General features: G+C 35.1%; 1 protein-coding gene across 1 annotated transcript; it reads right to left on the reverse strand.

Moving 5' to 3' along the window:
• Window positions 1–4,888: 4,888 nt before the first annotated feature.
• LOC126816573 (glutaredoxin-3) lies at window positions 4,889–22,089 on the reverse strand. Its single transcript, XM_050543248.2, has 10 exons — window positions 21,987–22,089; window positions 18,120–18,228; window positions 17,275–17,349; window positions 16,075–16,185; window positions 13,532–13,616; window positions 11,485–11,574; window positions 10,853–11,003; window positions 10,391–10,501; window positions 8,875–9,007; window positions 4,889–5,874 (listed from the first exon to the last, which is right to left on the reverse strand). The coding sequence occupies exons 1-10, from the start codon at window positions 22,052–22,054 to the stop codon at window positions 5,827–5,829; spliced, it is 981 nt and encodes a 326-aa protein (XP_050399205.2). The 5' UTR covers window positions 22,055–22,089; the 3' UTR covers window positions 4,889–5,826.
• Window positions 22,090–22,579: the final 490 nt, after the last annotated feature.

Below are 22,579 nucleotides of genomic sequence, written 5' to 3' on the forward strand. Positions count from 1 at the left end.
TTAGTACCTTACTGAGCCACCATCGATCCCAAAATTTCATGAAATACGGTGAATTTCTTGCAACAGGTGAAATTAGATATGGACCCTTTAAGCCTGTTTTGCATACCAGTTTTCTTGGCACTTGCTCCTTACAGTGCAATGATGATATTATATTAAAATCATAGTAGACCCCTATTGACAGTTGAAACAGTACATGTCGATTTTAAGGTATTTTTTGAAAGATGACTGTGGAGCTAATTTCTAAACAAACATTTCCCCGTTCAAAACTGACAAACAGCCTACCATTAACATTGTTACAAGAATATCGATGAAACGCAGAGTTGAAATGACTTCGCCAAGGTTGTGCTCTCACGCGCATGTCGTTATTATTATTATACATTTCTGAATTGTTCATTGAACAATTCGTCCATTTATTTATTCTTTCAATCAATCTTTCCGCCTTCAGTTACTAATTAGATGTTTATCTACTATTTAATTACATATCATAGGTGACAGCTAATGTTCTGGTGCAGGTAGGGGTGTCTTTCCGTTTTTGTAAATACTTTAATTTCTAACTTATTGTTTGTAGGCCTTGTAATGCCTGTAATATCTTAATCCGACCCTTTAATTATATTGAATTCCCATTTTATATGATATTGTGTTGATTGTATTGTATAGGGTATCCTAGGGTTTATACTAATTTCTTGGCCATCTAGTGTGGTACGTGCTGTTCAACCTATAATTAATGTAAAGTTTTCCCGTATTAAACAGTTTTAAAGGTAATTCCGGGTTGCATTTATTACTAAGGATTCTCACTTATACAGTTGTATCTTTAAATCCTCCTCCGCATCTCCCCCCCCCCCCACCGTCCACACTGTACCTCGGTTTTTCTCCCCACCTGAATATCGTTGCCCTCCGACAAGGGGAAGCCAAACTAGAAATTCCTGAGGAACTTTCTCGGCCAACAGCCGGAAGGTGAGATGCGTGCTAGTTTTTTTTCTTTGTTAAGCAGACGAGTGTCTGGCAAGTTGAAACTAAGGTAAATGGGGCACCTTGGTTAAGCTAACTTTTATCAACTGAATATCAATTTAAGGTAAATTACCTCACCTAAGGTGTAAAATAATTGAATAGAGCCCCGAACAAAAATGATATGCTTACACTGAAGTTCCCCAATAGTTCACATAAGCCAGCAAAGAAACCAATTTCATTTTACAATAAATTACATTAAAGTGAAAGTAGATAAAAATATATGTTGATTTATAATGACACAACTAAATAATAGTTGAGTGTACAAGTTTCTTCCACAAATGGGTTATATTAATTTCTCTGGCAAAACATTGGAATCCCGTTATCCCTTTCACAAACCATTATATCATAAAATCATTCTTTAGTTCCTAGGACATTGGATGCAAACAATTCTCATGATGAATAAAACACTGATGTAATATATATATATATATATATATATATATATAATGTTTTATATGATTTGATGTTTAAATTGTATCTGAATATTATTCAATATTAAATGTACTCTTTAGTTCACCAGTTTCTTTTAATTCCTAAAATATAAAAAAACAAAAACAATCAAATATGATTCAAACTCAAAAAGGGGATTTCCTACTTTCATTTCATGTAACTAAAAATGGACTAGATATTTGTTGTATTTATAGCTGGATGGTTTTTGTTTATATTTTCAAGTAGTAAATTTGTTTAACAAATATTTCAAAATAACTAAAATTGATAAAAACATCTAGTAAAATAATAAAGTTAAAAATATTAGAAAGTAGTTGACTATTTATATTTTTCATTATAGGGTTTAATTTTAGGGTGCATTCTAAAATTCCTCACGGCTTAATCAGCGTAAATATGTTCTCGGGGTGATTATTTAACATTTAATTAAGAAAAAAAAAAATCAAAATATCAACGCTAGATAATCCCCCGACTTGGATTCAATCAGATAAGGGTATTTCTTATATGGAAAGCTTATTATAATTTGTCAGGTGGTATAACACTAAATTAAGAGAACTCAGTTGGAATCTATATACTTTCTATAGTAAGCCATGATATTAATAAAAGACAGATCTCCAAATTATGATGAAATCTGTAGTGTCAGAATATTTTTTTCTACATTATTCTGTAGTATATATATAACAGTATTTGACTGGTTTTAGTATAGAGGGTTGGCTGAAAGGTTCTAAGTCTGAAAAGAATAGATCAATTGGGTTAAAACAAACTTTTGTTACCAATAAGTATAATCATTGAATAAATCACAGACATAAGAGCTGCAACTGTAGTGTTATTATTGAGACCATCTTGTGAACCTACCCATTGAAACGCGGCAGAGAGGGTCTTGACGATGACCAGCGTCATGGAAAGCCATCAACAGTAACCATTCAAGAAAACATTAGCCGGGCGCATGACATAGTGATGGCTGATCCACGATTGACCACTCAAAATATTGCCAGTGGTAGGCATCTCTCATGAGAGACATGAGCACGTTATCACCAACAAGTTAGGAATCACAAAAGTTTCTGAAAGATGGATGCCAAAGCTCTTAAATGTGGATCAGAAACGTGTCAGATTCCTGAAGTCCCGTGACAATCTGCGCCGTTTTGAAGCAGATCCTGATAATTTTTTGGCTCGATTTGGCACCGTCAGACTTCCATATGTTTCCAAAAATGAAAAAGGAACTAGCCAGTCGACATTTTGCTACAAATGATGACGCCATGTCAACTGTGAACGACTTTTCTTTAGGGTGGCTGAAGAAAATTTCTTCCTGACCGGCATCCAGGCCTTTTAACATCGTTGGCAAAAGTGTGTACACCTCGAAGTGGACTATGTAGAAAAAGAACTGGAAACCATCTACTTTATACAGGTCTTTCACGGATAGGCTTAGAACTTTTCAGCGAGCCCTCGTACATCTAAATTCTAAAGAAAACTATAGAATGCTCTTCTGTTATACGTTTCTCCACAAAATCTACAGAACGAAATATTTTTTTCTGTAGTTTTCTATAGAATACCAAGAAAAACTGTAGGTTTACACAACTGACTCTGTAGTATCTATAGAATACCAAGGCAGGTTGTAGGTTTACACAACTGATGTGAGGATACAAGTAAGTTTTATAGAAAACTATAATTTTTACCACAAATTTTATAGAAGCACTAATAAATGTATAGGTTCATTTTTTTTTTCAATAGTTTTATACAGCATTCTATAGAATTCTATAGGAAATTACACCTGGAAAACAAAATCAACTATCGATCCTTTAGTAAATTATCTCTGATCTGTAATATTGTGAATATTCTATAAGATACCTACACTTTTTGTGTATGACTTTTTCATAGGGATGGCATGTTGCCAGGATACATGGGAGCAAAACGAAAAGGGCCCATTGCTGATGCCAGACGTCTCGCCACATATTGGACACATGACACCATAAAGTTCTCTCCCTTTCCCCTTTATGCATGGCGTTTTTTGAGCGATCTTTTAAGTCAGGCGAAGAAGTTGAACCAAATTGGGCTTTGAAGCGCGCGAAGGTATGCGAAGAAAATTCCTCGCTTCGTGACATGATAGATTTACCCACAGTGTGTGTTAGCTCCAGGGCACTTGCACGCCTCAATGACTTTTGCATGACGTGCGAAATATGGTATGATGTGGGGTCTACGAGCTTGATCGATGTAGCATACTGCTGTGATGCCACCTCCTCTCCCTGGACCAAGATTTTGGAACACCACAGGACCCACTCCCTGGTTCAGGCCGATTCCACCACAAACAATTATGCTTGGACCTCCCCATAAGTCTTGTTCCATGACACATTGGTCAGAATAACGCTACCTGTGTCCCCAGTTCTGGTGTTGTTGGGCAAACTGTGGACGTTCACGTCGATGGCGAGGGGTGAGGATCGGTCCACGGTAAGGTCTAGGACAATGGATGTTCTCTCTGGTGAGATGTCGGGGCACTGTATCAGTACTGATGGGTCTTCTTTGTGCTCCCATTGTCTGACATGCTGTCTTGTCATCTTGTGGTAACCCTTGGTCTACCAGTTCGGGGGCGATCATCTGTGGTGTTGGTGGCCCGAAAGCATTGCTGAAGCCAGTAGATGGTCCGAACATTGACCTAGAAGTGATTGGCAAAGGCTTGGGCAGTGTGGCCAGCGTGGAGTCTTCCAAGCGCCTGATTCCTCTGAGCTGTCGTGAGTCGTGGCATGCTGCTGACGTTGGAGATGAGTACAATAAAAACATTTGGCAAGTTTTATGCAATGCATCCATTCAGAGCAACATACCAACCTGACATTTCTTTTGCTGCTTAGTATATGAGGACATAGTCACATCTTTGCTGATTTATATATATTTACCACAACAATATATCTAAGATATAGGTTTATGTAAATGATGTAATTATCACTTTCAGAATTTGTCACAGATTCACAGTACTTTCTTGCAAAATTCTTAATGAATAAAATGAATTCCCATGCGTAGCACTCAATTTTACTCATGGTATGAGTATTTTCTGACCATCAGAATTCTGCAAAATCTCCCCCCAAAGTCCAGGAAATGGCATTTCAGGGACTCTAGATTCAAAAATTTCTCCAGGGAAGCATGCTCCTGACCCTGCTAGAAAGCTTGCACCTGCGGTACTCGGATTGTGGCTGCCTCACTCGTATAAGGGGCATGTGGATCAGTTGGTCTGTACGCCCCTGACTATTGAAACTAATTAATTTCAGGTCGATTGGACGCTAGAATATTACCAACAATTTTCAGAAATATTTGAAATTTCAATATATACAATGTTAACATTACAAATAATTTCTAGAGTGCTCACAAAAAACATGTACGACAAACCCACAGCCAGCGATGACAATTCAATATATACAACAAAACGTCTAATTCTAATAGATCAAAATACTTTTATAATAGCACATTTATTTATAAATGTTGGTTAACAATTTTCAAACAATCAACTGATACAATGTCAAATGTCATCAACTGACATAATTAATCAACAATTAAAATTCCAGTTTTATTTATAACCATTGTTCTTTTAAAAGGGGCATTATGGGAGATTAGATAAAGAGCTGGCAGTTCTCACTATAATAGTTAAAAACTAGATAATGTTAAGGGAATTTGCTGAAAAATTCAGTCAAATTGATGTACTCATACTTAAGGACATGGACATTCAATTAACCACCTTAAAGTTTAAGGAACCACTCTTAGAGGTACGATTTTCACTTAAATCTATGGTATTTCCTTATTAGATGAGCAACATTCAATTAAAACTTCTGGGAGAAAATTTCCACAATTAATATGGGACTGAACTGCAATATAACTTTCTTAAATCAGAAGAGTGTCTGGCAAGTTGAAACTTTTATCAATGGAATATCAATTTAAGGTAAATTATCTCACCTAATATACAAGGTACTTAAAAATAATTTAATTAAAGCCCTGAAAACATAGTATTATGTGCTAACACTGAAATTCTCCAATAGTTCACATAAGCCAGCAAAGAAATCAATTTCATTTTACAATAAATTACATCAAAGTGAAAGTAGATACTAATATGTTGATTTATAATGACACAACTAAATAATAGTTAAGTGTATAACTTTGTGAAGATCTCGGTCTCGTTTCAAATCAGATTTCTTCCACAAATGGGTTATATTAATTTCTCTGGCAAAACATTTGAATTGTGCATTATCCCTTTCACAAAACATTATATCATAAAATCATTGTTTAGTTCCTAGGACACTGGATGCAAAAAATTCTCATGATGAATAAAACACTGATGTAAAATATATATATAAATTAATGTTTTATATGATTTGATGTTTAAATTGTATCTGAATATTATTCAATATTAAATGTACTCTTTAGTTCACCAGTTTCTTTTAATTCCTAAAATATAAAACAAAGATTAAGGCTACACAATAAGTACAGTATCGAAATCATGTAGATCTTGGTCCCCAAAATAAAAACCGACGGATTTGAAAACATTTTCACGAGTTAATTTACAGTCACAGAATTTTTCGGACATTACGGTATTTCAAATTCTTAATTTTTTTTTTGTTTTTCTTATTAAGAGTTAAATAAATATTACATTCATAATAATTTTGTGTGTTTCTTAAAAATGAAAAAAACAAGCTATATTTTTACAAAATAAAACCCAAAAAACAAATCCCATACACTGGCATCAATTTTTTTAAAAGGATTGTCAGAGAATTTTGTGTTGTTTCTTAAGAATGAAAAAACAAGCTAGATTTTGACAAAATAAAAACCAAAAAACAAAACCCTCCCTTCTGCATCAATATTTTTAAAAGGATTGTCTGAGAACCAGAATATATTTTTTTGTGTGACATAATCAAAAACGATTCAAGCTCAAATAGGGGATTTCCTATTTTCATTTAACCCTTAACCGGTCATTGTCGACTATTAGTCACCACAACGTTATACAGTTAAGTGGTCACGGTCGACTAAAGTCGACCACAGCAAAAACCTTTTTTAAAGTCGCATTTGAGTATTTAGTTTCGTATTTAATTGATATGGCCACGCATGCGTGTCAAACAGGAACTTGTCTTGTCAAGGGCATTGAGAATAACATGTCTTTATTCAATATTTTTTGACGAAAAACGTAATTTAACGGTTTCGGGAACGTTAAAGACGCTCGAAGTGGTTGAATTACTTATGAATTATTCCGAATCGGATTATATCGATGACATCGATTCTGAAGACGATATTTCTGATGAAAAGGATTTAGAATGATTTGCAAATTATAGATCAACTTATCCCCAGCAACTTTTTTATTGGTGTCAAGAGTCTATCACTTATAATTATTCGGCAGTAGTCGATTGAAATAGGCATACAAAATATTTCACGTCAGCCTTTATTTAGCCTGACCACTTGACGTCATAACGTCAAAATGACGTCGACCGGTTAAGGGTAAATGTAACGGAAAATAACCTAGATATTTGTTAAATTTATAGCTGAATGTTTTTTGTTTATATTTTCAAGTAGTAAATATTTCAAAATCAGTTTAACTAATAAACCAGCTAGTAAAATAATAAAATGAAGAAATATTAGCAGCTAGTTGACTATTTATATTTTTCGTTATACAGTTTAATATTTTAGTAACTGTGCTTGATTTGCATTTTTCGGAAACTGTCAAATTCCTTACGGCTTAATCTGTATAGATATTATTATTTAAAGGGTCATAAGGTCAGGTTAGATAAAGAGCTGACAGTTCTCGCTATAATAGTTAAACTACCGGCTACCAAGCAGGATACGCCCCCATTTTGCAAGAGATGGATAGAGAACACGCTAAAACATAAAGTGATTTTTCGTGCAATCAAGGGCCATAATTCAGGAAGTTATGATCTGATATGCGCGAATATCGACATAAACCAAGATCTTTAGGTTATAGAGATATATTTCAAGTTTCATCAAAATCGGATTAAAATTGTGACTTCTAGAGGGTCCACAACCTTGATAGGCCTATACCATATATTTGCGTACGAGGGGTCGGCCATTTTGTCCGGCAGTTTGGTCCGATTTTCACAAAATTTGAACTCAACCATCATTAGGGTGTAACGGCGATATATTCAAATGTTTTTTTTTTAAATCAGATAAAAATTGTGACCTCTAGAGGGACCCCAAGCTAAAAACAAGATTTTTCGTACAATCAAGGGCCATAATTCAGGAAGTTATAATTCGCTATGCGTGAATATCGACAGGAACAAAGGCCTCAGAGTTATAAATATCGATTTTAAGTTTCATCAAAATCGGATCAAAATTGTGGCCTCTAGTGTCCACAACCTTGATATACCATATATTTACACTATTTGCATACAAGGGGCCTCTAGAGTGTCCACAACCTTGATATACCATATATTTACACTATTTGCATACCAGGGGCCTTTAGAGTGTCAACAACCTTGATATACCATATATTTACACTATTTGCATACAAGGGGCAGCCATTTTGTCCAGCAATTTTGGTCCGATTTTCACGAAATTCGAACTCAGCCATCATAAGGGTGTAACAGTGATATATTCAAACGTTTTTTTTTTTAAATTGGACAAAAATTGTTACCTCCAGAGTGAACACAAGCTAAAAACGTCATTTTTTGTACAATCAAAGGCCAAAATTCAGGAAGTTATGATCCGATATGCGCAAATTTTGAAAGGAACCCAGATCTTTGGGTTATAAACACGTATTTCAAGTTTCACATCAGATCGAAATTATGACCTCTATAGAGGGTCCACAACCATGATATACCATATTTTTACACTATTTGCGTACGAGGGACGGCCATTTTGTCTGGCAGTTTTGTGGACGTATAAAAATAGATAATGAAAACAACATATGCTAAAAATTGCTTCACTTTGAACCAAGATATTAGCCATTGAATTTTAGGTTAGCCTAGGTCATCATTACTGACTTGGTATGATAACAAACAAAGTCTCGATTATCCATTTTGACGTTAAATTTTCCATCACAAAAAGTATTCAAATCCGGTAAATATCGCAGAATAACAATGGCATCGAGAGTTGATTATGGTCTGGATAAGTTAATTATGTCCAATTAATAACTTAGATAAGATTTCAGACCCAAAGAAAGACCTGCAATAGGCAGATTTAGCTCTTGCATAATGCATGTTTAACATATATTTAAAAAATTAAGAAAACAAAATCAAAACATCACAGTATCACACTAGATAATCTCTCAGCTTGGATTTAATCGGATTAAAGACTGGCTTATCATTTAGACTTTATGAAACATATAGATGGCAGTGTGCTATAAGCATAGGGAGCAGCATAGATGGATGGAATTTCAGATAGCACCTTTATTTAATAAAATATCGAAAACATATGGCCACATTAAACTAGCTGAATACTTACATTAATAATGTCTAACCCACCAATAAGTTCACCTTTTACATATACTTGTGGATAAGTTGGCCAATCAGAGTAAGTTTTTAAGCCTTGTCTCACCTCATCATCGGAAAGAATATCAAAAGTACTATATTTCACCCTGAAAAAAATGCAGACCTACCATAACAGAAAAAAGGTTAAATAAAGTTAAATATAAAGTTTATATACTTTTATTTAAAAATCCATTTGGTCCAATATTATTGTAATATAGTTTAGATACTTTTATTTAAAACAAAATATGGTCCAAAATTATTCTAATCGATCAATTAGTTTAGTTGTCTCTTTCCCTCGTGGATATAGATATAGTACTAATAATTGTACTATCTTTATTGTACAAATCATTTTTCATGAAGGTTTTTTTATAGTCAGATGTTACATAATAAAATAGTATTTACATTAAAATAGTGCATAACTTTTTACTAATTGTGCCAGTAATGATCTAATGTTTTTGACAATTATATTATACGTATGTTAGGGAGCAGGGTGGCTCAGTGAGAAGGACGCTGACTAGCTAACCAGGAGGTCTCGTGTTTGCTCCCGGTGTTGACAGAGAAAGTTCTTCAGAATTTCTGACACGGTTCCCTCTTGTCATTGGTGCAGGACGTAAGGCTTAGTGTCCAGTTGTTTGGATGGTATGTAAAACCGAGGCCTGGTGTACACATCGTCTTTCACGTAAAAGAACCCTTGAGAGCTTGTATTCGATATAAAAATAGTCAATAGCCCCGCTGTCAGGGCAAAATTTCTCTCATAGTTATAGCACACTGCATGGCATATGTCAGTCGAAGCAAAAAAAAATGTATGATGTTAAGCCCCATATTTATTTCAATGTATGTTATAATTCCAGTTAATACTTTAAAGGGAAATTACTCCAGTTTGTCAGATACATGTTTGTATTGCCAAATTGTTCACAATATTGAAAAAACATGACCACAACTTTATGGATAACAATCAATAGCAATCATATTATCGTTTACTCTGTGCTTGTTAAAGAGACGAGAGGATACTTGTTGAAACGTTGCACTATTAAAGTTGCTAGTGATTGTTATCCATAAAGTTGTATTTGTGTTATTCAATGTTTTCCTATCACTAAATGCCTTATAAACAATAATGTTCACAATAGCCATAAAACGTACAGCAGTTAACTTGAATATTGTACCAAATATTTTGAGTCTAAATTTCATACTTTTCGCTCTTAACATTATATTTTTGGGAACCCACAGAACACTCATAAAACCATTTTCTATTGGCTTAGAAATATGCTATCTAGAGGAAAAGAGAAAATTCTGATTCTAAACAGGGAGTAACTTAAAAACTAGAAACCACAAAAAATTGGAATGTAAATAGGTTTCGTTCTTATGACCCAATGAAAAATTACAGAGAATTTGAATAAAAACAATACCAAATCCTGACCTTCATAGTATTCACAACAAATATTTAGAAAGACAGACCGACTGACAAGAGCCATTTTACATAAATTACTTACCCCTCAGCATTTAAAAGACCAACTAAGGTACGACTGAATCCACATCTTGGTTCTTGAGGGTTCCCTTTCATAAACACCATTGTTGGAGAAGAATTGATCAGAGACTTCAATCTATTCACACAAAATAAGAAGGATAAATTCTGAATGAATTAAACTTTTATTGGTGACCTCAGACTATTAGATTCAAACAATAAATTGTAACTGATCTTTCAGAAATCAATTTAGGGTTACCTATGACATGGGAAATTTCTATCTTCAATTATATGACTGACTTCAAAATTCTGAGATCTCTTACTACTTCACCTTTGGCAAGTATATACAGTACACATGGCTATTCAGTCACTTCAACAGCATAGAATTTGGGGATTTATGACCAATCCCACATAAAAACAGAAAATTGGTATTTTTTGGAAAATACATCTGGTGCAACTCTTTTGATGTAGATAATAAATGTAGCTTTACCTTTCATTTAAATCTGGTTGTTCAACAACTCCTAATGAACTAGCTAATTCTCCAGTTTCAACTAATTCTTTTATAATATCTAATCCTCCAACTAGTTCTCCATTACCATATAACTGTGGAAACGTGGGCCAGTTAGAATAAGTTTTTAAACCTGGAAAATATATATTGGAGTCTATGTTTAAGATTGTAAAGGCACAACAAGCCGAATTATTCATTCACATCACATATTTATTATATTAATGAAATTTTTGTTACGAGTTTAAATCAGACTGTGTGGGACACCCTATTTTATTCTGGTATGTTTGGATTTTAAGTAAGTAATCGTCTGTAATTATATTTATTATAACTTATTAATTTCACTATCAATCAATCCACCAAATGCTTCTAAATAAGTTGTCGATCATATGTGGGAGATAGTGAGAAATGGGGTTAAATGTTTTCTCAACTTTAAACAATTTGGAAATAATTTATGGCATAAATTTTTTTCAATAATTCATTTGTCTTAAGAAATAGGATGGAAACAGGAGTACATGGACAAAACCCACTTTTTAGGTAAGGCACCCTATTTTTTGTAACAATACAAACCCATGACCAGCACAAATAACTGGCCTAGATCTGCTACCCTCACTTACCTTGCCGGACCTCTTCATCTGTTAAAATGTCAAAGTAACCAAACTTTATTTTATTATCATTTAATATCTGTATTGTCTGTCGACTAAATCCTGTAAATAAATATTTGAATCTTAAATACATAATCAAATAAAATATTCCCTGTAATTAGTAAATTTCTGTATGGTAAACAATGGACCAGTTATGATGAATGGCGTCATAAAGAATTTGAACTTGTCAGACATTTTTTCTCGAAAATAAAGGGGCATAACTCTTATCCTTATTTAAGCAGGCTTTTTCAGACCACAATTAACCAGCGGCTGCCAGGCAGGATACGCCCACATTTTTGAGAGATGGATAGAGAACAAGCTAAAAAGAAAGTGATTTTTTCTTACAATCAAGGGCCATAATTCAGGAAATTACAATTTGATATGCGCAAGATCTTTGGGTTATAAACTTACATTTCAAGTTTCAACAAAATCGGATAAAAATTGTGACCTCTATAGGGTCCACAACCTTGATATACCATATTTTTACGCTGTTTGAGAACAAGGGCCGGCCATTTTGTCTGTCAGTTTTGGGCCGATTTTCCCGAAATTCAAACTCAGTCGTCCTTAGGGTGTAACGGTGATATAATAATACGGTTTTTTAACTCGGATAAAAATTATGACCTCTATAGGGTCCACAAGCTAAAAACGCAATTTTTCGTACAATCAGCTAGGGGCCATAATTCAGGAAGTTACGGTCCGATATCGAAAGGAACCGAGATCTTTGGGTTATAAGCATACATTTCAAGTTTAAACCAAATCAAATAAAAATTGTGACCTCTACAGTGTTCACAAGCTAAAAACGTGATTTTTCATACAATTAGGGGCCATAATCCATGAAGTTACAGTCTGATACATGCCAATATCGAACGGAACCAAGATCTTAGGGTGATAAACCTATATTTCAAGTTTCATTGAAATGGATAAAAATTGTGACCTGTAGACTGTTCACAAACAATTGTGGACGTGTCAACAAAATATTCCAATTCATATGTGATAAAAAATAGTTGCATCTGGTAACAAAATTACGTGTTGTCGTAATAGGACAGAATGAAAGCGTGCCGACACGTACCTGTTTCAAATTCCCCCGATACATTTTTCAGCGGAAGTCCAGCATTCGTCTTGTACTCCGTTTTGACTTTCATACAGAAGTTTAAAAAAATGACATCCCAAAATTTATTTGGCAGTAACCGTCGCTCTACCACAATGAGCGAGTGACATCTGCTAAATAATTGCATAACTCTAGCATTATTCTAATCGAAATATTCATCAACATTTCTTAGCGTGTTTATTTATTTAAAAACATAAACCCCATTCAAAATATGATCATAAATCTGAGAATATGCCATCAAAATAGAATCTTTAGATGTGTGAGATTCGGCACGTTTACATCTCTTCATTTCACATGTCTCGCAAGATTCCTACATTTTCATTTCAGTTATTCTACTCTTAATTTCACCTGTCTATAGAGATTTTTACTTTCATTTCAGTTATTGTACTTATAACCGCCACATGCGATCAGAAATGGTCTAGTATTTATCGGATAGGCATGTGTGTGTGAAATAGCTTTTTTAAACTTCGGCTTCCACCAAAGAAATGTCACAGACATGTTATCAGATACAATGTATATTGATTTGGGGTGTTATATAGTATTAGGATATGTGAAATATATCACTAATTCCTACGTGTTGTTGACCAACATCAAGGCAGAATCAAAGTAGGTGTATAGACGGTATAACACCATAAATATGTTGATCACTTAATTACCTAATCAATCCAACCTATTATCAATGATAATCGGGTTGAGTGGTATTTATATACTCAGTACACTATATTAATTTTTGAATTCTGAATATCATACACCATGCCTTGATTTCCGATAGGGCATATTTGTGGTCAGACAATTTAGGAAAATAGCGTAGGACGTGTCCGGAATATACAGGGAAATCCCATCACTGGGCGATATCAATAATGCCTATCATAACAAAACCTGGGAATATTCAGAAGTTATACACTGTCTTACCACATTTAGGCTCTGTAGGTGTTCCTTTCATAAACAACATAACCGGTGATTGGTTTATTAAATTCTTTAATCTTGTATTTAAATCCTAAAAAAAGAAAGAAAGAAATTTTTAATTTAAAACAAGCTAAAAGTGTGGATTATGTGCCCCCCATCTCCATCAACCCCAAAATAAAAAGATAACACTCATTCATCGAGCAAACAAATTGTCACATGGAAAGGATCATCCAGGCTCAAAATGGTAGAGTGATGGCAAACCAATCTTCAGGTGATGGCTAGTAAACATGCCCTCTAGAATTGACAATGATACAACAACGTTTCTCTGTGTTACCCTAAACCTATTGTTGCATCTTCCATAGAACTGTAACAGTTATACTGAGTTATATTCCCTGTCTACCTATAAGGAATAGGTAAGAATTGCAGCCTGAAGGCGAAACACAAGACACACAAAAATTGGGCATGGCTCTGTCCCAGAGGGTCGGGCATGTACCAAAAATAACAAGCCAACAGTGAGGCTGATGTCCCCCGCCGAAATCCCAAAATAAATAGATGACACATATTAATTAATAGCACATTTATTTTTCTTGAAATGTTAATCATTGAAATCAGTCAAGACATTCACCTAATGAACATCTACATCAGGTTTAAACATTCTACCTCAATTAAAAGCAGAGTTTTTATGTTCCAAAGTCTTGACCAATCAAATTGCTTATCGCTCCTTAGCCCAGGCAGAAAATTCGCACAATCGAACTTAGTCAAGGTAATGCTATAATGACTCTATATTCAGAGTTTCATTGCTCTCACTTCATTATAACCAAAGTTATCGTGCCCCTAAAGCATCAACCAATCAGATTGCTTATCTCTGCCTACCGTAAGCAGACAATGTTCATCATCGAACTCCATCAAGGGATTCACCTAATGAATGCCTACACCAAGTTTGAACTTTTTACCTCAATTAGAAGGAGAGTTATTGTGTTCAAAAGTCTCAACCAATCAAATTGCTTATTGCTCTGCTTACCCTCAGCAGAAAATGTTCATTATCGAACTTAGTCAAGGTATTGATGTAATAAAGCTGTACACCAAATTTCCTCACTCTCACTTAATTAGAACTAAAGTTATCTTGTCCCGAATCATCAACCAAATAAATTGCTTATCTCTGCTTACCCTAAGCAGAAAATGCACATCTTCGAACTCCATCAAGGCATTGACCCAATAAACACCTACACCAAGTTTGAACATTCTAGCTCAATTAGAAGGAGAGTTATAGTGTTCCCAAATCTTGGCCAATCAAATTGCTTATCGCACTGCTTACCCTGAGCAGAAAATGCTCATTATCGTACTTAGTCAAGGTATTGATGTAATGAAACTATACACCAAGTTTCATCACTCTCACTTAATTAGAACTAAAGTTATCATGTCCCAAAGCATCAACCAATCAAATTGCTTATCTCTGCTTACCCTAAGCGGAAAATGCTCATCTTCGAACTCCATCAAGGTATTGACCTAATAAACACCTACACCAAGTTTGAACATTCTAGCTCATTTAGAAAGAGAGTTATTGTGTCCCAAAAAGTGTGACGGACAGGCAGACGGATAGACAGACAGACGAACCCATTTTAATAGTCCCCTGCTTTCTTCAAAAGGCGGGGGACAATAGGTCAGCCGTAGGGTATAAGGAATGAATATGAAAAGTTTTCAAGACAATCGATTAAGAATTGCGGCCTGTAAGTGACACAAAGACACACAAAAAGAAAATGGCTGTTGCTCTGCCCTTGAGGCTTGGGCATTCACCACAAACAATTGGGATATTCTATAGGATAGAAGGGATAAGTAATAAAGTATGCAACGTTTTAAGATGATACGTTAAGAAATGTGACCTATAGATGATAAACAAATATAAGAAATGGGCGTGGCTCTGCCACTGGGGCATGCACCAAAAACAATAGGGATCATCCTTAGGGTATAAGGAATAAATATGAACATTTTTCAAGATGATCAATTAAGAATTGTGACCTCGAGGTTGGGCATGCACCACAAACAAAGGGGGTGTTCATTAGGGTACAAAGAATAAGTATGCAATGTTTCAAGATGTTAAGATATGTGGCCTGTAGACAAATACAAGAAATACAAGGAATGGGCGTGGCTCTGCCCCTGATAGTCGGGCATGCACTAGATCATTTCAGGACTAACATATAGTTTTAATTTTATTTCAATAATTCGCTTGCACGTAGGGGTCTTTAGCAGTGGGAGGAAACTGGAGGACCTGGAGAAAACCCATGAGGTTGGACAGGTGATCCTATTCCTTGCACATACAACCGGGGATTCGAAACCACGCCAGTTGACTCAATGACAGGCCTTATAATACAGCGTGCATGTGCTAACCATTCGGCCATCCAACCCCCCACATGCACCAAAAACAATAGGGATTATCCTTAGTGTGTAAGGATTAAGTATGTAAAGTTTGAAGATGATCCCTTAAGAATTGCGGCCTGTAGGCGACACACAGACACAAACACATTATAAATGTGGACATATAATAAAAATACCTGTTTTGGTGGTGCAGTGTTTATCTGACCACCTCCAGCAGCCCATTTCTTTACTTTTTTGCTCAATTCTGCTACATTTGCACCATCTAAACGATCAACTTTCTCTCCATTCTGCAAACAGTAAAATAATTATATCATAATCAAATAGTGTTAATATTTTCATACAATTTTCAGGTAGTTAATTAGATGGCATATAATTATACAACTGTTATGTTGCCAAGGACATAATTATCATGGATTAGGATAATATTTGGTGTAGTGTTATAAGATGACATATGAAGGTAGGTTGCCAGGCAACACAACATTCACCTATGTCAAATAAATTGTCCGAGCAGTTCATAAAAATTGTCACATTGTGAATTCCTATGGTAAAATATAAAGTAAATTCTTCATACCATAAAATAACGTTCTACTTTTCTGTACCAACTTGGCCAATGAAGCCAGGCTTATGCCATGCTGTGTGCTATGATAGAACTTATTGTTTTATGTTGCCCAACCCTCTTTCAGCCTGGAAAATTATGAGAACTTTCTTGGCCATCACCAGGATTGAACCCAGGCCCTCTTGGTTAGTGAGCCAGTGCTACATTCATTGAACCACCTTGGCTCCAGAGTTAATTTCTCTAACATAATGAAGGGAAATAACTCTAGTAAAACTAAGAAATTTTTGTAATTGTTATTTATAGCAACAACCTTCAGATGAGGTTCAGGTCAGGTAACACCATGTTCTATCTATACTGTACTGTGCCCTAGTTTTGAGAAAAATGGTCAAATGTCATCAAATGTCACCTCAGAACATGCTTTATCATCTGAAATTTAAAGAGAGTGAAGAGAGAGAAATGGGGTTTAACGTCCACTCGACACAAAGTAGGTCATTTCGGGACTAACATACGGTTTAATTTTATTTCATTAATTCGCTTGCGCGTAGGGGTCTTTAGCAGTGGGAGGAAACCGGAGGACCCGGAGATAAACTCACAAGGTTGAACAGGCGACCCTACTCCTTGTCACATACAACCGGGGATTCGATACCACGCCAGTTGACTCAATGACAGGCCTTATGATACAGTGCGCGCGTGCTAACCATTCGGCCATCCAACCCTGAAATTTAAAGAATTGTACTTATAATTATGCATAGTGTATAGTGTACCTGACCAGTACATAGTTTATACAATATAAAAGTATTATTCTAAAAAATATATCTACCTTTATAAAAATTACTGTTGGTACAGCTATTATTTCATACTTTTCAGATATCTCTGGGATATTCTCAGCTTCTAACTATAAAATCAAAAACGATGAAACCATTGAACAAACCTAATTAATTTGATTAAACTTGATTAAACGAATACAAGCAACTTATAAATTCAGAAGACATCCTGTAAGTGTGAATTCAAAAGGACTAGACCTCTGATTTGTGGCAAAAATAAATTGTTGATTTCAGTTTAGATACAGCTAGTGTTAAGATATAATTGGTTTGGTGTTCCACTATCAACACAGTAGGCCAAAAATGAAACTTAATTTAGTAAGCAATGGACATTGCTTACTTTTTTCGAAACAGAAATATAATCGTTTTATTAACTGAAATAACATTGAGATCAACCCGATTCAATATAACATTATTTAGAACCTTAAGTTCAAACAAAAAATTAATGTGAGCAAAAACTAAAATCGCAAAAAATTGACCTAACATCAGTCACTTAAAATAAACTATGTAGTTCCATCAGTAAATCAGCATGTCATCTTATAACACTACACCAAATATTATCCTAATCCATGATAATTATGTCCTTGGCAACATAACAGTTGTATAATTATATGCCATCTAATTAACTAGTATCTTATTTCTTTTTCCACCCTGAAAGGCTTTAAGCCACTAAATCATAATTTTAGAAAAGAGGACACTGTTAGCATTTAGGTCTATTGTCTTCATGACAAATTAATTTCTTGTTTTTACAGCAATATTATAGTAATGACAGATATAGTCAACTCATTGTCATCTGTATAGGGAAATGGTGTTCAATTTTCAGTCTTTTTCTAAAATTCATTACCTGTAAAAATCTTATATTCTTTGTGTTCTTGGACAATTCAGTCAGTACATCATTAACCTGTTGACACTGTGGTGCCCATGCTGCAGCAAAATGTACTACCGATAAATTACTGAAAAATGTCAAATTTATTTGATTACAACATTGACTAAATGAGATACACCAATTTGATCCAACAATTTAAATTTTACTATTGGGTATCTTTTTAATTATCCCAAAAGATTATTGTTGGTTCTATTTCTCGACAGACTCTGTAGAAAAACCTGTAGAATTATTGAAAAGTACATTTTGTTTCAGTTACGGTGTCCTCAAATTTAATGAAAGTATATGATGTAGGCTACGTAATTGAGCAAGCTTTCTTAACATGACTTTGTGAAGACCATTACACGAACAGATATTGTATAAAATATGTTTTACCGTTTTTGTTTGTCAGTGAATTTTATTGTTGTTCAATGATGGATAATTAATTTAATAAGCTAGAACATGCATATGGAATTTACAGACTGACAACTTTCATTTCCCAAGTATTTCTTCAGCCAAAAGTCTGGCAGAGATTGTGTTGCAGGTTTCCTTGCTTTGGAAACCTAGAAGACTGTGGAATACCATGGGGTAGGTATACTGGAAACTCATATTACTATATTTGCCAGATGAGCTTTTAAATCACTATCTGACTACTGCCATGGGCTACTGTAAGTAACAGATAATGGTATTACTATCTTTTCCAGGTGAGCTTTTAAATTACAGATTTAACAATTGTTGTCACATGATGTATCTTGGGCTCTTTCAGCTACAGGATAACAAGAGTGAGCTTTTAGGCCATGCCCATTTCATATCTAAAGTAGCTAAGTCTCCAACTCAATATCATCCAAAATCTTCGACACTGAAAACTCGATTATTTGTCAATTTAAATTAACATTGATGTTGTGACCTTACCAGGAAAAGATGGGCTTCTGATATCCAATATTTAAGACAAAATAAACAGTTTACCATTGGTACACGAATCTAGACACATTCCGCAAGTCATGTCAAAAGGTGACTGGTGACTCCATATTCTTATCTGGAGAGCATGCACAATAAATACTATCGGTGTAGACTGTAATAACCAGACACTATGGATTGCCATTCGATTGAGACTTTTGCCGTATTTTGCCAAACATAACTGATTTGAAATTAGAGCAAAAACGGAAACAATTTTAGGAAATCAGTTTATTTACATTCATATTACATTATTATATGCGTTGCGACCCATTTGTGTAAATTTCTAGATCCCAAATATTAGCGATTTAGCTCCTTTAAAGGGCGCATAGCTCTGTTCTTTGGAGCCTTAAAATAGCCGAAAGTAGGTTTAAAAGCACATTTTAATGTGATTTACATTCAATTTCGGTGAAATATGCTTAGTACATTCTACACATTTTTTGTTATTATTATTTTGTCATTTGTGGATCTGCCATTTTTAATTACTTCCGCATTGTTCTCTTGGATATGTTTTTCTTTATTCATGTGTACTGATTTTAAATAGTTCATTGTGCCTTAAAGGAGCTAAATCGCTATTCTTTGGCAACTAGAAATGGACACAAATGGGTCACTCGACACAAACTAGGTCATTTCGGGACTAACACATGGTTCAATTTTTATTTCAATAATACACTTCCGCGTAGGGGTCTTTAGCAGTGGGAGGAAACCGGAGGACCCGGAGAAAACCCACGAGGTTGGACAGGCTACAAGCTACTCCTTTTCAAATACAACCAGGGAATCGAAAACCACACCAGTTGACTCAATGACAGCGCGCACTTGCAAACAATTCGGCCATCCAACCCCCTGGGTTGAAACGCATATAATAATGCAATATGAATGTATATGAACTTATTTACGTTCAGTTGTGTCTGTTTTTACTGTAATGTCTAATCAGTTATGTTCGGTGATATACACGAAGCTTTCAAATTGAATAGCAGTCTTTGGCATCTGGTTATTCCAGTCTATACCGGTAGTATTCTCCTGGGCTAAATCTATTTGTTAAGGCCAGCTCAATTTTTGTCAAGGTCGCTGAGATGTAAATAAGATTAGGGTACGTGATTGTTGCCGAGATTGTAGGCTAGGTCCAGGGTTAGGGTTGGGATTAGCGCTACCCCTGTTTACATCGCGTGACCTTTGACCAAAGTTGAAGTTGGCCGTATCAAATAGTTCTAACCTATTCTCCCGTGGAATATGTTTAGCCTCGTTTATCGAGTCGCTCCATTACCAATGGTGCTCAAAAGCATTCTGGCATGCGATTCGTGTGCCAATTTTAAAATTTTCATTATCTTAAATATTGGATATCAGAAGCCTAGAAATGGTTCCACACTGGTGTCTTCCATCTTACTCCAGCCACAGTAGTGGATCGTTCAGCCAGAAATAGCATGCGCACTCCGTCCCACGTGATCATACGTCACTTTCCATTTCCAAATATAGCATTTATAGTAAAAAAAATTGTAGTAACACAGACTTATACGTTATAAGGGAAATGATGGGCGGGGTTAACACGTGCGATATTTGGCGAGATTTCACCTGGGTGGTGTCATGGCGGTTTGTACTTTATAAGAAATGTCGCTTTGAAAATATAGAACACATTACCACAAAGAAAAACTGTTCGGTAACTATTTTAGTGGTCCAGTGATCACTAGCTATTTGTGATAGAATTACTTAAATCAATACAAACTGTAATGATATGTAGGCCTATTGATAATTGTGCATTTGAACCTATTTGTACTTGCATAATCAGAAGCTCATCTTTTCACAGTAAGATAACAACATCAATGTCGATTTAAATTGACCAATAAGTCGTGTTTGCAATGTCAAAGACTGTGGTCGTGGATGATACCGAGTTAAAAGACTTGCCTCCTTTAAAATTTATATGGATATTAGGAACCGATTTTTTCAAAGGTAAGATCAAGATGTAACAACATTAATATTGATTGAACTGGACAAATATTGAATTTTAATTCGTGTTTTTAATTTCTAATATTATGGATAATATTGAGTTAGATGTTTAGCTAGCTCCTTTATTTAATAAATTACTGTGAGTGTGATGTGGATGCATCCAATCCTAGATAACAAACCTTAATCTCTCAACCCTCCATGTTTCAAGATAAGACATGAGGCCATTCCCTATAACGTTGCACCAGCGGGAGCGATTCACACCCGGCATTTTTAAACAAAATTGACAATAGTTTTAATCAAAACAACGATTGATTATTGTTATTTATAATTTTTCTACAACACCCAACTACAATTAAGCATATAATCCTACCTGAAACGGGTACAAATCGTCGTTTTTAAAATCGAGGTGTTAAGCCGTTACTAAGACTGCCATCTTTTTAAACGATACGCTGTCATCATGAAGGCAGGGCTAAATATAAGGCTTTTATAACAGCCAATCAAAAGGACAATCGAAAGCACAGTAACTATGAATGGATTTCGATGGCGGTGAAATGTCAGACAAAAACAACGCTTCATTAATTTAAACGCGAATATTTGGAGTTAGGCGACAGTTGTGCCACTACGTCATTATTGGCCTCTGCCAGTTTAATTAATCATAATATCATAAACTTATCTATTTTAAAGATGTTACATGCATTAATAAAGAAATTGAGTTTGCCACTTGGAACTAAAGGCATCCAATCGTAGCTAAAAACAGACACATCAGTATATCTCAACGTTTTTAGCTTATCCAATCCATGCCCTGATCAGGTAAAAGTAAATGGTTGTCTGTGGCTGTTTCTGAAGTGAGACAGAAGCCTTGCAGCAGTATTATCATTTGATTGTAAGTTCAAGATTGTACTGTACGAATATTGAAATTGCCTTTCATAATAGAGGTAAAATAAACAATCAAACCTTTTACTCTCACTGATTATTTTATTGAAATCATTTTGGTTTTCAACGAGCTCCAAAACCTTCGCCATTTTGACTTCAGAGTTACGTCCCTTTTCTTCTCAGATGGCCACAGATCACTAATTATTTCCCCATTTACTTTAATGTTAATTCTCGTCTCTTAGACCGGCTCTAACTTTTTCCCAAAGTTTCTATTGGTAGAACGCTTTCTGCCACAGATGGAGCAACATGTGGCAAACTCTTGCCAAAAGCATGTATGAGGTTCATCATAAAAAAACTTGAGATACACAAGTTGGAAGTAGAGACAAATAAACATGCAATTTCCGGCCCTACATTTCAACGTAACCAACCTCACAACTCTTGTATCCTTCCGCCTCAAAATCATGAATATTCACCAAAACCTGGCAGAAAATGTATTTTCAAACCCTCTTTTTCGATTCTACACCAAAAAGTCAACAAAAAAAATCGCCATGCAAAAGGGGGAAAAGTGGAAAGGGAGAGAGAGACTAAAAATAACTTTGGCCCTTGTTTCGTGAGCTGTGTCCAGATCCAGAGAGAACGTTTTTATGCAATCTGTTTTACAGAGAATTTCGAGT

Source organism: Patella vulgata, chromosome 3 (genome assembly GCF_932274485.2).
Source record: "Patella vulgata chromosome 3, xgPatVulg1.2, whole genome shotgun sequence".
In the NCBI taxonomy this organism is placed as follows: Eukaryota; Metazoa; Mollusca; class Gastropoda; family Patellidae; genus Patella; species Patella vulgata.